Consider the following 16,520-nt stretch of genomic DNA (forward strand, 5'->3'; position numbering starts at 1 on the left):
GTTTTAACCGATGTGCACGGGAAAGTGTGCTAGTATCGACGGGTCCCACAGTCCTTTGCCAGAATCCATCTCTATTCGCAAAGTGCTTTCTCGACCACAAGCCCATCTTCTTCAACATGCGTGGCTTCAATCACTTTTTGTTGGTCGACACGCCCCCTCCTTCAAAATCTGATCGCGTCGCTGACCAGCAACAGCCGTAACAACCACGATCACACATTATTGGCTTCTTTTCTAAAGTAAAGAAACAACATGGAATAATCATAACCTCATATATATCCTCTTCTCCGCGCCGTAGCAGCGTAAGGGCCTTGTTGTCTTGCTGATGGGAGTTTTTCGTGACACCGAGGTCCAAGGACGTGCTCGGCGGGCCGGAGATGCTTACAAGCGGTTCTGGAGCGAGAATATTGCGCGCTGGCTACCAGGCTACGGGAAAAACGAGACTCAAGAGGATGTGGAAAGGGCGTCTTCGGCTAACATTGAAGATGACTGTAAGGCATCATGGGTTGCATTAAATGATTTTCTGCCCACACTTTGAGAGATATCAAAGGTCGGTATTGATCGTGGTACGGAGCCCTTGCAGTCGCCTGCCGAGAGGAAGCGGAAGGGAGGGCTGGCGCTGGGGTGAGGGCGAGGACGAAAATGGTGACGAGGGCGTCGAGATAGAAAATGCCGAGGTAAAGCAGGATAACCCCGACGTTCCGAGAGTGAGGGTTGACAAGGAAGCCGTCTGGGCTTGGGTGTTGTGCAGGAAAATCAGATTAGTCTTGAAAAGGTATCTGATCCGGATAGGTTTATAAGAAGTAAAAATGTGGTAGTTTTTGATCATTAGCTTTGGCGCTTTTTGAGTTCCAGGTTGTGATATCAGATGATTGCCGTCACTCAAATCCTAAGGCCGTGTTCGCAATGACGGTAATGCTGTCGGGTTCGAACAGAGCGCGTACAAATGCATGAAAGCTATCAACGAAAACTTCGGTTCTAAAAGCCGCTGGGATTTAGATCATGTCTCCTCGGGCTGTCTATCTATATCCTGTCCTCATGTGGGTTGAGTCTCCAAGCCAGTAGGTAGTGCACCAGTGTCAGCATTTGGGACGGAGGGCTCCGGCCGTTCCGGTATTACTACATGAATGATGAAATGCCGCTCGGGGTACGTTGATTTGTCCTACTCCATGCCAGGGGAGCCGACGGGATATTTCAGACTTCCAGTCCAGACCTGTAAGGCCGGCCTATCGGGATGAGATGAAGAACGGTGTGGTCGGATGCGATTTTGTAGGTCAGTTTCATATGTGAGAAATAATTTTGTTATGTTGACTCTGAGGGCCTGTCAAACGTTGTTGATTAGTTTGGCTTGTGCGCACCGGGTCCTCGGGCTCGTATTCGAACCGCTTTCCGAGGACAACTTTGCTTCTAAAGAGCAGAATCATCTCGGAATCATTGAGTTTCTAAGAATTAATGTCTCTCGCCGGTGACCTAGTGAGAGTCCCAAAGAGGCAACGAGCCGCGAGCTACCAAGCTTCGCCGGCAACTCAGTCCACCAGTGAATGCCTAAGTGGACACGGTCCTCGAGTGAAGATATAAAATGGCTCAAGGAAGAAGGTGAATGGCGATGCATGAGGTGATAAACAGCCCACGGATACGAACGCCAACCAGATAATTAGGACACAAGTGTGGATATCGATAACCTCAACATGACGGAAACTTACCAGTCTGCCATTGTCTCAGACGACAACAGCGCTTCAAAGAATATTCACAACCTTTACAGTAGGGTCGATCACTCTTTTGCCATCAAAGGAAATTCCCAAGGAAAACCCCTCGTCTCCTCATGGCTTCCCACCATCCAAGACACACTCTCCTCACTCCTACGATGGACGGGCTCCTACCCGGACGATTTGCGGGAGCACTATCTCAAGTTCGCGCGTGATGTTGTGGTCCCCCGTCTCAACCCGCCTCGCGCGGCCGACTGGCCGCACTATATCGGGACGCACAATCATGGGCCATACGAGATAAGCATCGCCTTTGCACCTCAGAAAAAGGCCAAAGTTCGGTTTTCAATACAGCCGCTGGCTGCTAGCGATGCGGGCAATGACCCCCTCGGGCAGAAGGATCTACGCAAGAAAGTCGAGGATCTGGCGTCTGCGTGCCATGCAGACCACAAGCGGCTCAATGCCTTCATCGACTCAGTCTTCCTCACTGATGAGGAGCAGGCCGGCCTACTCGAGAAGCATGCCAATCGCGGCGATGCGGTTGCTGTGCTGCCGCAGCAAAACTGTTTTATTGCTTTCGATCTCGAGCCCGTTGATAATGGAAGCCCGTCTATTAACATGAAGCTGTATCTGTTTCCACAGCTCAAAGCTCTTGCGACAGGCCGGGACCTAATGGACGTCACAGAGTCCATTCTGATTCGACTTGCCGATGGTGATAAGGCACTACTAGCATCCTGGGAATCGGTTCGAACGTTTCTCACCTCTGATGGCAAGGAGAACCTCTTGCATTTCCTTGCCATCGACTGCCTTGGGCCACATATGAAGCCTCGCTTCAAGGTCTACACCCACACACACGTCAACTCGCTCGCCTCAGCCCGTCATGTAATCACCATGGGCGGTCGCATCCCCTCACCTAAATATCTCAATACTCTCTGGCCCCTCCTTATGGATATGGAAGACGTTTCTCTGGCTGATAGGGAAGGGCTGCAAAAGCCGCTCCGCGAACCGAATAGCAAGTACTGTGGACTCAATCCCACCTTTGAGCTGGTGCCAGGCAACGCAGTCCCGGTAGTCAAGATGTACGTGCCCATGTGGCAGTACGCGCGCGATGAGCCTGGGATCGTGCGGCGCTACCAGCGCTTGCTACAGACGCAGGGTCTGGGGCACTACGATATTGAAGATGCTGTTCAATGCGTATTGTAAGTATTTCAACCACTGCGAAAATTCCCTTAGTTGCTCCAATGCTCAACCACAATGACTAACTGGTTTACCTTGAAACAGCGGTGAAGAAAGGGACACAAGCCTGCATAACATGGCATCGATTGTCTCTGCTAGAGATGGAGAGAGTGTAGCGTTTACCGCCTACCTTGGGCCAAGGTTCTGGGAGTAACTACTTTAATATGTAAGCTTGAAAACGGTATCCTAGGAGTTTTCTGTTTATTCTTGAGTTGATCAAACGGGAGTGTTTTGCTTCTATTGTTGAATGCGCTTCCAAAGTAAAGTGTATATAGTTTGCTCTAAGGTTATTGGATATGATGTCCGCCCTTGTCAACATACATTTACGCATGAGGTCAAGGCTTAGTTCACATCAAGTCTACAAAAACCTAACTTACAGTATCTGCAACAGTCACGCGCATCATTTTATGTGGCTCCTAGGCACGAACAGGCTGGCTAGCGGCAGAGCACCTACGATAAGGTCTGGAGTCATAGTCGAATGTGAGAGGCCTAAAGCAGTTGAAAAGACGACCAGCCTCGTTTGGCTACCGCAAAATTGTCTCCTCCTATTTGTTTCTACTATTGCTGCAGTACCTCGGTCCTCATCGCCTTTCTTTCTGGTGGGAACCCTCCGTGTAAAGAACCTATACATTCACGCCGCGTGCCGTTGCGTCAAATTCCAGTTCAGCTTTACGACTTTGCTAGACACTTATTAATGCGGACTGAGTCAGAAGGGCGCGGATGTTCACTGGCTAGTCGAAGGCCGCCCCCACATTCCATAGAGCGCCGAGGTGATTATATAAGGGTAATTTGAGGGAATATCTGGTTGAACAGCTTTAACCACTATGCCGCTGTGACGCAGACATTCCACTAAACACGAACCCATCAGGCTTTACAAGTGAGTTCAGACCAAGTTCGTTAAGGGAAACGTGCTTGAACTAACGCCTAGGTATTTTGAAGAGACTGTGAATTAGGTAGCACTGCAACTCAAGTTCCCCAACATGTCTGCGTTGTGCGCTCCCCCGCCGGTTGACTCAGCCCTAGACGCCATCGGCAACACACCATGCGTACGGCTGCGTAATGTTGTCCCAGAAGGTAGCGCCGATGTGTACCTGAAGCTTGAGTCTCTCAATCCCACGGGCTCCTACAAGGATCGCCTGGCTAGAGCCATAGTCGAAGAGGCTGAGCAACGCGGGGATCTGAAGCCAGGTTCAACTATAGTCGAGGCCACTGGCGGAAGTACCGGGTCATCCCTGGCCTTCGTCTGCACCTTGAAGGGGTACGGGTTCCATGCCGTCTGCTCAGATGTCTTCGCCAAAGAGAAATTACGCACGATGGCTGCTTTTGGGGCCTTTGTCGATATCGTCCACAGCCCCACCGGCAAGATCACACCGGATCTGTTCCCGTCCATGGTTAAGAAGGCGAAGACCGTCGTCGAGGAAAACGAGGGGTATTATGCTGCGGATCAATTCAAAAACAAGGACTGCATGGCGGGTTACAAGACGCTTGGAGACGAACTAGTCCAACAGTTCCCACGGGGGATCGATGCCTTCTGCGGTGCCATTGGCGGCGCTGGCATGGTTATGGGAGTTGCCAAGGTGCTCAAAGGTGTGCGTGCCGATACGAAGATTGTCACTCTTGAGCCTGCATCGTCACCCGTTGTTGCCAAAGGACATGGGGGGGTTCACGGAATTGAAGGTATCAGTCCTGGGTTTGTTCCACCTTTGCTTGACGATACTTTATACGACGCAGCACGAGCATACCCGGAGGACGAGGCGCGGGCTATGTGCCGTAGACTCGCTAAAGAGGAAGGACTCTTGACGGGAACTTCAACAGGGCTGAATGTTGTTGGAGCTCTAGCCTTGGCTAAGGAACTTGGTCCTGGCAAAGTGGTTGTTACGGTGGCCTGCGATACAGGTCTCAAGTACACAAGCGGTAATCTGTATGAATAGTCTCACTGCAGAATTAAAAGGAAGCACCTCAATAAGTCGCAAAGTCAACATTGAACTCTGTTGCTTACCTTACTTGTCTGCTCGGTGGCTGAAGCGCATGTTTTGGACTCCGTTGGTTTGACCGGCATTACAAATCAATTGGCAATTTTTCAAATGGTTCAAACATACAGCTCAATACGCATTGTTGAAATTGAAACCCCCTATGTTGTTGAGATTACAATTCCTCAATCCTTCACGATATTCCCCACGCGCACGTCATGGGTTGACTCACCACCTCTCAGCTTTCCATGTGATCGACAGAAACATGATGAGAAGTGCGCCCGGCTTACTGGAAGACCTCCGGATTTGCTTCCTTCCGCCAAAATAGATGCCAGCCCGATATACGCACTTTTGAAATTTCAACGTTGGAGGTCGATGGTCGGAGGAGGCTCCTGGTTTAGCTGCGTCTGTTGCTCAGATCCCAAGCCCAACCCTGGCCTCAGAATTGTCACAAGAAACACCTCAATGGTCACTCGTCGATGAGCAGATTTCTAAGATTGGCGCGAACCCCCGCTTTTAGCGTGCCGTAGCTTGATCCCTGGATGCCAATAATGCCCGCAATGTTTTGATGGGTCTTGGTTCCTCGGTGGGGGCCTGTTCCCACAACCAGCTTGGAGCTGGTGACTGTGTTCAATAGCCACCACGTTGGGGCAGCATCGCCGCCTACTCATGATCATTGCATATTCAGCTCCTGACTCTGCTAAACTTGCAGCTGATGAAGATTCTCCAGATGCCCTCAAGTCTTCAGTGGAAGTACGTAACATTTGCTAAGGGGTTCGGGGATATACTCGCGCGATCCGCGGCGAGTTTTGTTGGGGGCGCTGAGAAACAGACTGGAGGTCAACGTTTCGCGCGTAAAGCTCCACTCGCTGTAGCTACACACCCGGCGGGGGATAACGCGCCCTATGGTATCGTTTCTTTTCGAGATGACCTCTTCCCTGTGCCCCCTTGCTCCCCTTAGTCCCCTCTCAACCTCTCCACCGAGGCTTTCCACCAATCCAAGAATCCTGGGGTCACATCCGGTTAGCCGAGAGCTGCGGGAAGCTTTGCCAGTGCAGCAGTGCTAACCTAACCGGCCCTTGGCCCTGAAGTTGACTCAGATATACGCACATAGGCGTGTCTAACCGCCGCTTATGGCTTATGGCGCCGCTGGAGCAGCTTCAGGCCGGACCGTGTTGGCCAGGGGAGCTATTATTGCTCGACCGATTCCCGAGGTGAGGCGGGAACACTGAAGCTTCAAAACCCCTCACCCCTCATTCTCTCATGTGTTTAAGCCGTTTGACAGCTTACTTACCTTGCCGTGCTCCAAGAGTCATACGCCTTTTGTGCTTTGTTCATCCTAAGAACTGACGAATACCTGCTGTCTGCGAACAACTAGACACTGAGCCTACTGTAGGGGCGTCGAAAAGTCAATTGGTGATTTCAGCCTGACTAACATCCCTTATTGAGCGCTAAAACCCGCCTTCATCATCAAGGTATCCGGAACAGACACCCCAAGTTACCGAATATGAAGGCCAACGTGATGGCTGTTGCCAGGACCGCTGCCCTGCGAGGCCTTGGACGGTCATCTCTCACTTCACAATTTACTCACAAGCAGCTCCCCGTCGTATCACGAGCATGCATGTCCTCCGTCGCAGAAGCAGTCGGCGTAGCACCCGCTCCCCCGCCTCCTACACCGGTCAACGATGCTGAGCTGAAGGCCGCGCAGCGTGCCATTGAGGCCAAGAAGATCCTGCAAAAGGCTGCCAGCGCAACCACTGTTCGACATGACTGGACAAGAGAGGAGATCTCTGCCATCTACTACCAACCTCTGATGGAGTTGGCGTTCCAAGCTGTACGTTTCCCGACATCCTCATCGTCACCGCGTGCATAGTTAACAAGATATCACCGACCAGGGCTCCATCCACCGCCGCTTCCACAACCCTTCCGAAGTCCAGCTCTGCACGCTTATGAATATCAAGACTGGCGGCTGCACCGAAGACTGCTCCTACTGCGCCCAGTCGACCCGATACCAAGATGGCACCGGCCTTAAGGCAAAGAAGGTCGAGAGCGTCGAGTCCGTCCTCGCGGCGGCGCGCACCGCAAAGGAGAATGGTAGCACACGCTTCTGCATGGGCGCTGCGTGGCGCGACATGCGCGGCCGCAAGAACAGCTTAAAGAACATCAAGGCTATGGTCACGGGCGTGCGGGCAATGGATATGGAAGTGTGCGTCACGCTCGGCATGATTGACTCGGAGCAGGCTAAGGAGCTCAAGGAGGCCGGACTGACGGCCTACAACCACAACGTCGACACCAGCCGCGAGTTCTACCCGTCCGTCATCTCAACCCGCAGCTATGACGAGCGTCTCAAGACGCTGAGCCACGTCCGCGACGCCGGTATCAACGTTTGCTCCGGCGGTATCCTCGGACTCGGCGAGTCATCGGACGACCGCGTCGGTCTGCTGCACACCGTCTCTACGCTTCCTTCCCACCCCGAGAGTTTCCCCGTCAACGCCCTTGTGCCGATCAAGGGTACGCCGCTGGGTGACCGCACACCTATTCAGTTCTCGAGCATGTTGCGTACCATTGCGACAGCCCGCCTTCTTATGCCAGCGACCATTATCCGTATTGCCGCCGGAAGGAAGACCATGTCGGAGGAGAAGCAGGCCATGTGCTTCATGGCCGGAGCCAACGCTATTTTCACAGGAGAGAAGATGTTGACAACTGACTGCAACAGCTGGGACGAGGATAATGCCATGTTTGGCCGCTGGGGCCTGACACCGATGAAGAGCCACCACAAATCGCCGGCTCCCATGACTGAGATTGAGATCTAGAGATAAAAAGCAACGAGAATCTAAGTTTTATACCATTATGGTGTTGAAATCGGAATTAACGATGAAAAGCTCTGATGAGAAGGGAGTAGCATGTTGCTACGTAAAGAGCTGCCCCTCTCTCATCATTCTCTTCAAAGACCTCCGAATGCGCATTCCTCCCAACTAGAAGTCGATGTTGGAGAATTTCATTTGCCGAATGGTTTGTCCATATTTGTAGAACACCAAGGGGATTGGAATCATGGCGAAAGAAATGAAGCCGAGGAGTGAGTTTCCCCATCCGAGTCCGAGGCTCTGGTACAACCGGTCACCGGCCAGGGGTAAGAACGCGCCCAACAATGATCTGGTGACCGTGCCGGCTGCCATGGCTGAAGCCGCATATATCGTAAATGCATCAACTAGATATGTCGATATTGACATCTTTAGGACACAAAAGTCAGTACTGATGACGCATTGATAGTTGTAGGTACATGTCCTTACCAGGACTATGACAATTCCGCATCCCAGGATAGCTGTTCCTATGATAGGCAGCATCCATTGGAGTTGCTTATCCGCAGTCCAGCCATACCAAAACAGTCCTATGGGAACCAGTATAGCCCCAATGAGCATGGGCGGCAGTCGATATTCTGGCTGAAACTGCCTGCTATTTCTGAGTGACAACTTTTGTACGAGTTTATCGGACACTAGACCAGCAAACAGTAGTCCAACCACGGACCCTACACCAATACCAATGTACGCCAAGCCCGCTGACCCTTGGGAGAATCCGTACTGCTGCTTGAAGACCTGAGGGAAAGTGGTAAATAGCAGGTAGAGGTAACCGTACAGGATCGCCATGTATACTGATAGGGAGAAGACGATGGGTGATAGAAACATCATCTTTGCCGGTCGAAGTATGGAGAACATATATAGGTCTTTTGGCTTGCGGTGAGTCGCTAAAACAGATTCTAGGTGTGGATTCCCGGTTTGTAGGCGGAGTCGTCGCGTCTTTCGCTCGAGAAGAGTGAGGGCGTATGATTCAGGCATGCAGAATGCTGTGCTGAAGGCAGCTAACCCGGCCTTATCAGTCATATTAGCCGTGATGAAAAGGAGCATAGTGTAAGTGACCCAGAGATCAACTTACCGCAACCGACACCACCCGAAAAGACCACCGCCAACCTATTGTCTCTGACAGGTACCCTCCAGCGATAGGCCCAATGGTCGGGCCCACCATCGGGCCAAGAGTCCATACCATCATGGCAACTCCTCTCTTCTCTCTCGGAACTGTGTCTGCGAGCGAGGCGGCCCCGAGTGTCAACGGGGCAGATCCGCCTATGCCGGCCAAGATGCGAAACGCAATCATACTGCCCGAATTGGGTGCCACGGAGCATGCGACATTGAAAATGAGAAATACGAGACTTCCAACGTTGTACAGAACGTAGCGACCGTACATCTCTGACAGTGGTGCAATTGCTAGCGGGCCACAGCAGTAGCCGATCAGAAACCCAGATATCATGAAGGCCCCGACGTAGGTATCCGTGACGTTAAAATCAGATTTGATGGAAGATATCCCCGGTGCCGCGATTGATGATGCAAGAGGGCTATCGCCGTATTAAGTTAGCTGTGTGAGGTGATATTGTGTCTGCATCTGCACGACTTTAGTGGTAGCCATACCTGAGAGTTGAGATGTAGCCAAGCGTTGCGATGAAAAGAGCCTTTTTGCCTTTTGACCAGTTCATCGGATTTTCTGGATCATCTGGTCCATCCCAGTTAACCAAGTTGGGATTGACCATTACAGTCTCGCTGTCGTCGGTGGCATCACCATGGGCCATATTGGTTTCCGGTCCGGGTCGAGTCGTTTGCTTGCTCATGGCTGCTTTCTTAGACTCATATCTATCAGACTCACGAACGAATAGGGGGGAGATATCCGATTTTCGAATGAACTGAGGTACGGTCAGGGTTTCCTAGATGACTTCACATCACGTTACGCATTTGATCGGCGGCGTTTTCGGTTCGCCCTTGAGGCGTCGTTGTGCCGAAGCACGTTGTCGGAGTCTCGGACCTTTTCAAGATTTCCGGGGTGGTGCCGGTTCTTGGCTCAAGATGTCGGTTATGGCGATGTCCGTTCCCCGATTTCCACGAACCCAATCGGTTAACCGTCAGTTTCCGAATCCCATTCCTTAAGCTTAATCGCTTCTTCTGATTGCGGGGATGATTTAAGATCCGCGTTCCCCATACAGAGACTCCAATCGGATGATAGATATTGAGGCCGGGTGACTTATTGTCCGGGCCGTTGCCGCTGTGGATATTAGCTGAACGTTATATCAAGTATAAAATGACTATCTCAAGTGTCGAGAAGGAAATGTTGGTGACTATTGATAGCGAGCATGTTATCGTTTATGGTTCAAAGATAAATCACATCGTTTTTACTTCGACGTTGTCATCATGTCGATCAAGCTTGATAAGGTTCTTTCTCACCGTTTGTCGGAGCTCAACGATCCTATATCAGTCAAGCTCAAGACACTGCTGAATCGAAACCACAACGAGCACGCCATTCTTCGCGATCCCCGATTAATTTTGCATAATCATGTGCCGCATGTAAGTGCTCTCATGAGGAAAACTCACGTGTAAATGAGTGATTGAGAAGGAGGCTGAAATGACTATGAGACAGGCTCTTGGGTCGTCTTATCTTCTCGGCGCGACAGACTCGCAATTACAGCACATCTTCGACGTCGAATCCCCTAATCTGGTGGAGCCTGACGATAAGCGGATCATACACGAAGAGATCACCACGTCCAACTGGAGAAAGTTTCTGGGGCAAAAGCCATACACTGCGGCCTATGCCGCATTCTTTGATGGTGAAGTTGCGAAACATGGCGCAGACTGGAGGAGGGTCGTAGAAGACTATGTCTGGGCTGGACCTGAGCCAATTATCAATGGTTTCTCTGGAGGGCGTAAGTCTTCCGCTTCCTGAGCTGTCTCTCCACACTTGTGGTGATGGACCATAGTTCTGACTAACACTCCATCGTCATAGTCAGCCACCCCTTTATCCATCTTGCCTACGCGTACGAGTTCGATGACGAAAAGGTCGCCACGGAGGCCTTGAGTATGGGCTGTACCGAGTACGATCCTACGCACGAAATTCTGGACAACCCTCCACTGGACTCGTCGACCTACAAGACCAGAAGCATCAAGGAAGTCCTTGGTCGTATCCGTGGTGACAAGAGATTTGACGGCTACGTTGATTCTCCAGGATTCGTAAACCTATTCACCCTCCTCGGCATGTTCAGATTTGAAGTCGTTGAGCATTGGAACGCGTGGGTCGTCGAGGATCCAGACGCGCAGCTTGGGGATTGCGCAAAGATGGCGGCCGAGCTATTCATGGAAACGCGCAATAACGAGGAGGGCATGTTCGATTTCTACGTGGCTCATATTCTAACGTTTGCGCATGCTTTGCGCGTCCTCTTTCCCCTCTGGTCGCATGAGCAGAAGGTCTCGGTGTTGCGGCAGTACGGGCTTTGGACGATTATGGTGTATGTCGCACAGCTTCGACCAGGCCTCGATTGGAAGGAAGAAGGGTTGTCCAAGGGTGACAAACCCCCTGCGTGGGACATTATCTTCAGGAACTCATTGAACAGCAAGTGGATGACTGATGTGCACTTCCCCAAGATTGTTAGGGGGATGAAGGTGGTTGAGGAGACTTGGGGGGCGTCAGACGGGCTGTATCGACGAGCTGCCGACGCGTTCGTGGAAAGGTTTAACGGATGGGGAGGATATGGCATGGGTGTACAAGCTGCGTTTGGGCTTACCGGTGTTGCTTAGCTGCTCATCATCAGGCTCTGTAGTATTTGATCGGGATTTATGCTGCTAGCTTGTTGCAACTCAAGTGACCAAGTCAGATAGCACGAGGTGTAAGTCATGTAGTGTGGATGAGACTGAGAGATTGGCGAGTGAGATGAGAGAGTGAGATGAGATGAATGAGTGAAGTAACAGTAAGATGAGGTAAGCCTGGGGAGCTCTGTTAGCTCCCAATTAACATGAGGAAGTGCGCCCGTTCGAATCTAATTTCATGTGAGCAAGCCCGACTGCCGGAGGGACCTTGTCTCTTACCATTGCACCGCTCGTCTCAAGTAGCGCGAAACAGGCACATCAATCAGCAATGTAGGGATACGTACTCGTCTTTGGGGACGGCCCTGAGACGTCAAGCGTCCAGCCAAGTGCGGTCATCTGACGCTGTCGTTGTCGTCCTTCACGTCCTCTTGGCTGCACATCACGTCCATCTTGAACCTCAACTCGAATCTCTTCCTAATGCATCCTGAATCGAGTCGACATCATCGATAACCTCCCCTAGTATCTGGCGACACCTCGCATGAGCTCCATCAGCTCTCTCGAGCGGTGGCTCGAGCGATTCTCGAATCGCTTGCGGCGCTGTCTGCCACCCCTAAACTTCATCACTATTTATTATGCTTACTTCATCCTCGTGTGTCTCATCACGTCTGTCATCTTCTGGGGCTCATCCGATCCTGCATTTTCGGTCAGCTACACCGATAGCCTCTTCCTCGTTGTGTCTGCTATGACCGAGGCAGGCCTCAACACCGTCAATCTCAGCCAACTAACGACTTGGCAACAAACACTCCTGTTTATTCTATTGCTCTTAGGCAGCACCATTTGGGTCTCCATCTGGACCGTCTTGGCCCGCAAACATGTCTTTGAGAAGCGCTTCGATGAGATTGTCCGAGCCGAGCGTGCGCGTAAACTCAGTCGCCAGGGCAGTACCATTTCGCCAAGTTTGCCGCGCTTGCCTCTCGACTTGCCCAGGCTGCAAATGGCGCTCTCCTTTGGAAGATCTCAGACAGCCCCCCCTCCTCTTCTAGACCAGTCCATGAACGCAACAAAGACTGGCGACTCGGAGAAGGGCGATGTTCGCCCAGACGACGAGCGAGCGGATGCTGCCAAAGCTGCAAGCATAGATCGCCAGCCTACGCTCAATGATGCGCCCGAAGGTACAGGCTCACAGGCACCGGGCCACATCACCTTTGACGAAGCACCGCACCCCAATGTCACCGACGAAGTCACATCGACGGGAGTCTCTCTCTACGGCAACATGAACGGAACGGCGCGTCCATTGAGGAGGCCCTACAATGCGCCAGCAGAATCGACCAATTTCGAAATAGATGCTCGCAATTTCTTGAAGCACCGTTCAGCTGGCCGCCACGGCCAATTCCACGACCTAAGCAGCGATGAGCGCGATCACCTCGGCGGCTGCGAGTACCGTGCCCTCAAGGTCTTGGCCATGTTGGTACCAGCCTACTTCTTCCTATGGCAGGTTCTGGCATGTCTTGCCCTTGGGGCTTGGATGAACAACTACATGCCCGATACCGCGAGGGCTAACGGTATCAATCCGTGGTGGCTTGGTATCTTTAACGCTGTCTCTGCCTTCAACAATTCGGGCATGTCGCTGCTGGACGCCAACATGATTCCTTTCCAACAGGCGCCGTACGTTCTCATCACCATGGGTCTCTTGATATTAGCGGGAAATACCGCGTACCCCCTCTTCCTTCGTCTTATCATTTGGTCCTCTCTTCGCCTCCTGAACTTGGCCACGCGAGAAGACGCCTTTATCGACCTGAAAGCTACCCTAAACTTCATCTTGAAGTATCCGCGCCGCGTCTATACCAACCTCTTTCCTTCTCGACCCTCTTGGTGGCTTTTATTCATGCTGATCTGGCTCAACTGTGTGGACTGGGTGGCCTTTGAGGTTCTCAACATTGGGAACTCGGTCATCGAGCAGATACCCACAGGCTACCGAGTGCTCAATGGTCTCTTTCAAGCACTTGGTAAGTCGTTCGCTTACTTTTTATCTTTTATTTTTTTTCCTTTTGGAAAATCCCAGTGTTCAACGGAAGGACTGACTGACATACTGGCTAGCTGTGCGTTCCGGAGGCTTCTACGTCGTCCCTATCTCAAGTCTATTCATCGGCCTACAGCTTCTCTACGTTATCATGATGTACATCTCGGTTTACCCCGTTGTCATCACAATGCGCCACTCTAATATTTACGAGGAGCGGTCACTTGGCATTTATAGCGACGACGTGGGCAGCACATCCGAGATCGACCCCGAGGTGGGCACTCCCCTGCTTCCGATAGGTAGTCGGCCTCCGACATTGGCACGCACCACTAGCATTGGCGCTGCTTCTGCCCGGCCCTCTGTATTAGCACGTCGCCTGAGCCGTTCGGGACCGGTAACCGATGCCCGCCACGCACTCAAGAGCACGTTCATGAGCTTTCATGGTGTTGGTGTTACGCCGCCGAAAGGACCGGGACTCGGCCAGAGCGGCAGCGAGCAAGGAGAGAGCCGTGTCAGTTTCATCAGTCACCAAATACGCGGACAGCTTGCCCATGACCTTTGGTGGTTGGTCCTGGCTGTGCTGATTATCACCATTATCGAGACGTCAAAGTTCATCAAGGATCCCGTGACCTTTTCGGTATTCAACATCATATTTGAAGTCGTCTCTGCATACGGTACGGTAGGAATATCGGTCGGCCTACCCACTGATGCGTTCAGCTTCTGCGGCGCCTGGCACGTCGGCAGCAAGCTCGTTCTGTGTTTGGTGATGCTGCGTGGCAGGCATCGAGGGCTGCCTGTGGCGTTGGATCACGCGGTGCGGCTTCCAGGCCGGCAGCTCCATCGGTACGAAGAGGAGGACCATCAGATACGGAGGAGCAGAACGATTGAATTAGAACGGTAGAAGTAGGTTGCCGCAAGGGACGGTTAGTAGAAACATTAGACAAATTCTTGTGTTCGATTGCCATGAGCCGTGGGATTGATGCTGTCTACGTGTAAAAGTACTCTAGATGATATCTACAGGCATGAAGAGATGACGTTGACAGAGGAAGATGCGGCGTGAAGTAAGCAGCAACAGACTCATCAGGAACATGAAAGCTTGCTTCCAACAATGCAACAAACAAAGAACACATGACTTTGTGATCTTCGCATACCTAGACCAAATGCGCGGACCAATCTAAAGGCAATAGACGCGATGCGATGCGATGCGACATGAAGGAAAAAAGACTCGATATGACCAAATGAATCGTACGGAAAGGCTTTCGAGGATGTATAGTCAACATGGACCGTAGCGTCGTCTCAACGTTGCCGCTATTGCTAGTCGTCGGTCTATCACGCGGGCAAAGAAACGCTGCGAGGGAAGAACCGCTCGTAAGTTGATTTTCCGAGCTTGGCGATGGGTACGCTTACACCATGAACCACCTGAGATTTGTCAGTTAATTATCTTCGTGCAAAGGTCCATGTACAGAGACTGCTTGAGCCTTGACATGAGATCACTTACAATGCTGCAGATGATCAAGAACCAGATGGTGACAAGCATGGTTTCGCCCAACTGCTTAGCATCCGCCCGCTGGCCGTGGTCATCCGTCAAAGTCTCCAGGAACTCGAGACCGACGTAAAGGTAGAAAATGGCAGAAACGCCAATGGGACCAAAATAACCAACAAAAAGCGCCTGTCGCGGGCCTCGGATCTGGCGAATATAGCGATGCAGACCAAGAATGACTGGAAGACGTCTCAACAACAAGACAATAACACCAAGCGCGACCAGCCGACCCGGGCTAATTAGCTCAGAGTTCCAGAAGCTCTCCCACGGACACACAGCGCCCAGCCACATGAAGATGGCCATGTTGAGCATCATGTCAACAGCGGGTTGTACGGGATCCTCGACAGTCTCGAGACGGAACCAGTCGTTCCAGGTGAAAACGTTGCCCGCGATGAAGCAAGCCAGCACGTCGTCGCTACCGACCATACCGCATGTCCCGAGGATAAAGATGGCCAAGCCGATAGGGAAGAGGAGGAAGCATTCCCGCTCGACGTACTTACGTCGCTCGGCCCAGTGGAGGAGTCTTTGCGCGAGCAGGCCGACGACCCAGCCGTAGAAGACGCTCATGAGCACGACGTAGACGCACGTCTGCCCGAAGAAGAGGCTCAGCGCGGCGCCAAAACCGCCCTCGCTTGAAGCTGGGTTGCCATCGCTTTCGGTGTACTTGATGAGGTAGAGCGCGAGGAAGAGGAAGGGGTACCCGAGGCCGTCATTGGCTCCCGACTCGGCGACGATGATTTGCTGCAAGTCCTCAGGGACGTTCTCCTCTGCGAAGCGGCCCTTAACAATGGTGGTGGAGAGGACTGGATCCGTCGGAGTGATGCAGGCGGCGATGGCCAGAGCGTGGACGAGGGGCAGGTCCGGGACGAGTAGCCAAACGACGGCGCTGGTGCAAGTCCACATGCCGATCATGCCGGGGCCGAGGAGGAGGCAGAGGGATTTCCACTCTGTGCGGAGGTAGCGGCTCGGCAGCTGGACGCCAGCGAGAACGAGCTGAACTCCGAGAACGAGGCGGCTGAAGTCGAGGGTCACGGAGGCGACGGCATCTTCGGAGACGGCGTACTCGCCGGGCTTGAGGAGCTTAGCGACGTGGGTGAAGGTTACGCCTCCAAGGAGAGAGACGACTTGTATGAATAGCTTTGGTTAGCAAGGTTCCTTGCGCGGTATTTTTTGTTATGATCATGCCAGATAGGTACATGTAGCTCGCACCCATAATCAAAAAAAGGAGAAAGAAATGGCCAGTTGAAGATGTGCTTCACTTACGGGCTTCAGAGAGGTACAGGTTCTCTTTGATGAGATACGAAAAGGCGCCGAATAAGACGAGCCAACCGCCGAGCACGCTAATCACCACATTGAAGTTCGTGATTGAAAGATCCATAATATCACTCAACGTGCTACAAACGAGCAGCGCCCACCAAACGTCTCGCCCTTGGATCTCGA

The 16,520-nt window shown here is 52.2% G+C and overlaps 7 protein-coding genes across 7 annotated transcripts; 5 read left to right on the plus strand and 2 right to left on the minus strand.

Annotated features, from left to right (window-relative positions):
* Nucleotides 1-1,685: 1,685 nt before the first annotated feature.
* BDP55DRAFT_718764 (tryptophan dimethylallyltransferase-domain-containing protein) lies at nt 1,686-3,331 on the plus strand (the record flags this gene model as incomplete). Its single annotated transcript, XM_060578418.1, has 2 exons — nt 1,686-2,899; nt 2,982-3,331. 2 exons carry the CDS (start codon nt 1,686-1,688, stop codon nt 3,088-3,090), a joined length of 1,323 nt encoding a protein of 440 aa, XP_060425596.1. The 3' UTR covers nt 3,091-3,331.
* A 413-nt stretch (nt 3,332-3,744) lies between these two features.
* BDP55DRAFT_617461 (tryptophan synthase beta subunit-like PLP-dependent enzyme) lies at nt 3,745-5,031 on the plus strand. The gene is made up of 2 exons (XM_060571284.1): nt 3,745-3,813; nt 3,876-5,031. Exon 2 carries the CDS (start codon nt 3,917-3,919, stop codon nt 4,865-4,867), a length of 951 nt encoding a protein of 316 aa, XP_060425597.1. The 5' UTR covers nt 3,745-3,813; nt 3,876-3,916; the 3' UTR covers nt 4,868-5,031.
* A 1,382-nt stretch (nt 5,032-6,413) lies between these two features.
* On the plus strand, nt 6,414-7,719 carry BDP55DRAFT_635665 (biotin synthase; the record flags this gene model as incomplete). Its single annotated transcript, XM_060572800.1, has 2 exons — nt 6,414-6,740; nt 6,802-7,719. 2 exons carry the CDS (start codon nt 6,414-6,416, stop codon nt 7,717-7,719), a joined length of 1,245 nt encoding a protein of 414 aa, XP_060425598.1.
* Nucleotides 7,720-7,881: 162 nt separating this feature from the next.
* BDP55DRAFT_696690 (fluconazole resistance protein) lies at nt 7,882-9,524 on the minus strand (the record flags this gene model as incomplete). The annotated part of the gene is made up of 4 exons (XM_060577599.1): nt 7,882-8,136; nt 8,197-8,772; nt 8,837-9,293; nt 9,367-9,524. The coding sequence occupies 4 exons, from the start codon at nt 9,522-9,524 to the stop codon at nt 7,882-7,884; spliced, it is 1,446 nt and encodes a 481-aa protein (XP_060425599.1).
* Nucleotides 9,525-10,137: 613 nt separating this feature from the next.
* Nucleotides 10,138-11,514, plus strand: BDP55DRAFT_732097 (MGS207 protein; the record flags this gene model as incomplete). The annotated part of the gene is made up of 3 exons (XM_060579898.1): nt 10,138-10,290; nt 10,364-10,646; nt 10,727-11,514. 3 exons carry the CDS (start codon nt 10,138-10,140, stop codon nt 11,512-11,514), a joined length of 1,224 nt encoding a protein of 407 aa, XP_060425600.1.
* Nucleotides 11,515-12,061: 547 nt separating this feature from the next.
* Nucleotides 12,062-14,441, plus strand: BDP55DRAFT_732098 (cation transport protein-domain-containing protein; the record flags this gene model as incomplete). Its single annotated transcript, XM_060579899.1, has 2 exons — nt 12,062-13,529; nt 13,621-14,441. 2 exons carry the CDS (start codon nt 12,062-12,064, stop codon nt 14,439-14,441), a joined length of 2,289 nt encoding a protein of 762 aa, XP_060425601.1.
* A 428-nt stretch (nt 14,442-14,869) lies between these two features.
* Nucleotides 14,870-16,458, minus strand: BDP55DRAFT_560151 (Na/H antiporter; the record flags this gene model as incomplete). The annotated part of the gene is made up of 3 exons (XM_060569963.1): nt 14,870-14,959; nt 15,039-16,204; nt 16,344-16,458. 3 exons carry the CDS (start codon nt 16,456-16,458, stop codon nt 14,870-14,872), a joined length of 1,371 nt encoding a protein of 456 aa, XP_060425602.1.
* Nucleotides 16,459-16,520: the final 62 nt, after the last annotated feature.

This window comes from Colletotrichum godetiae, assembly GCF_030913485.1.
Source record: "Colletotrichum godetiae strain CBS 193.32 chromosome Unknown BDP55scaffold_45, whole genome shotgun sequence".
Classification (NCBI taxonomy): domain Eukaryota; kingdom Fungi; phylum Ascomycota; class Sordariomycetes; order Glomerellales; family Glomerellaceae; genus Colletotrichum; species Colletotrichum godetiae.

Excerpts from the sequence above, each read along its gene's own strand:
- BDP55DRAFT_617461 (XM_060571284.1), top strand. The coding sequence starts at position 3,917 with ATGTCTGCGTTGTGCGCTCCCCCGCCGGTTGACTCAGCCCTAGACGCC.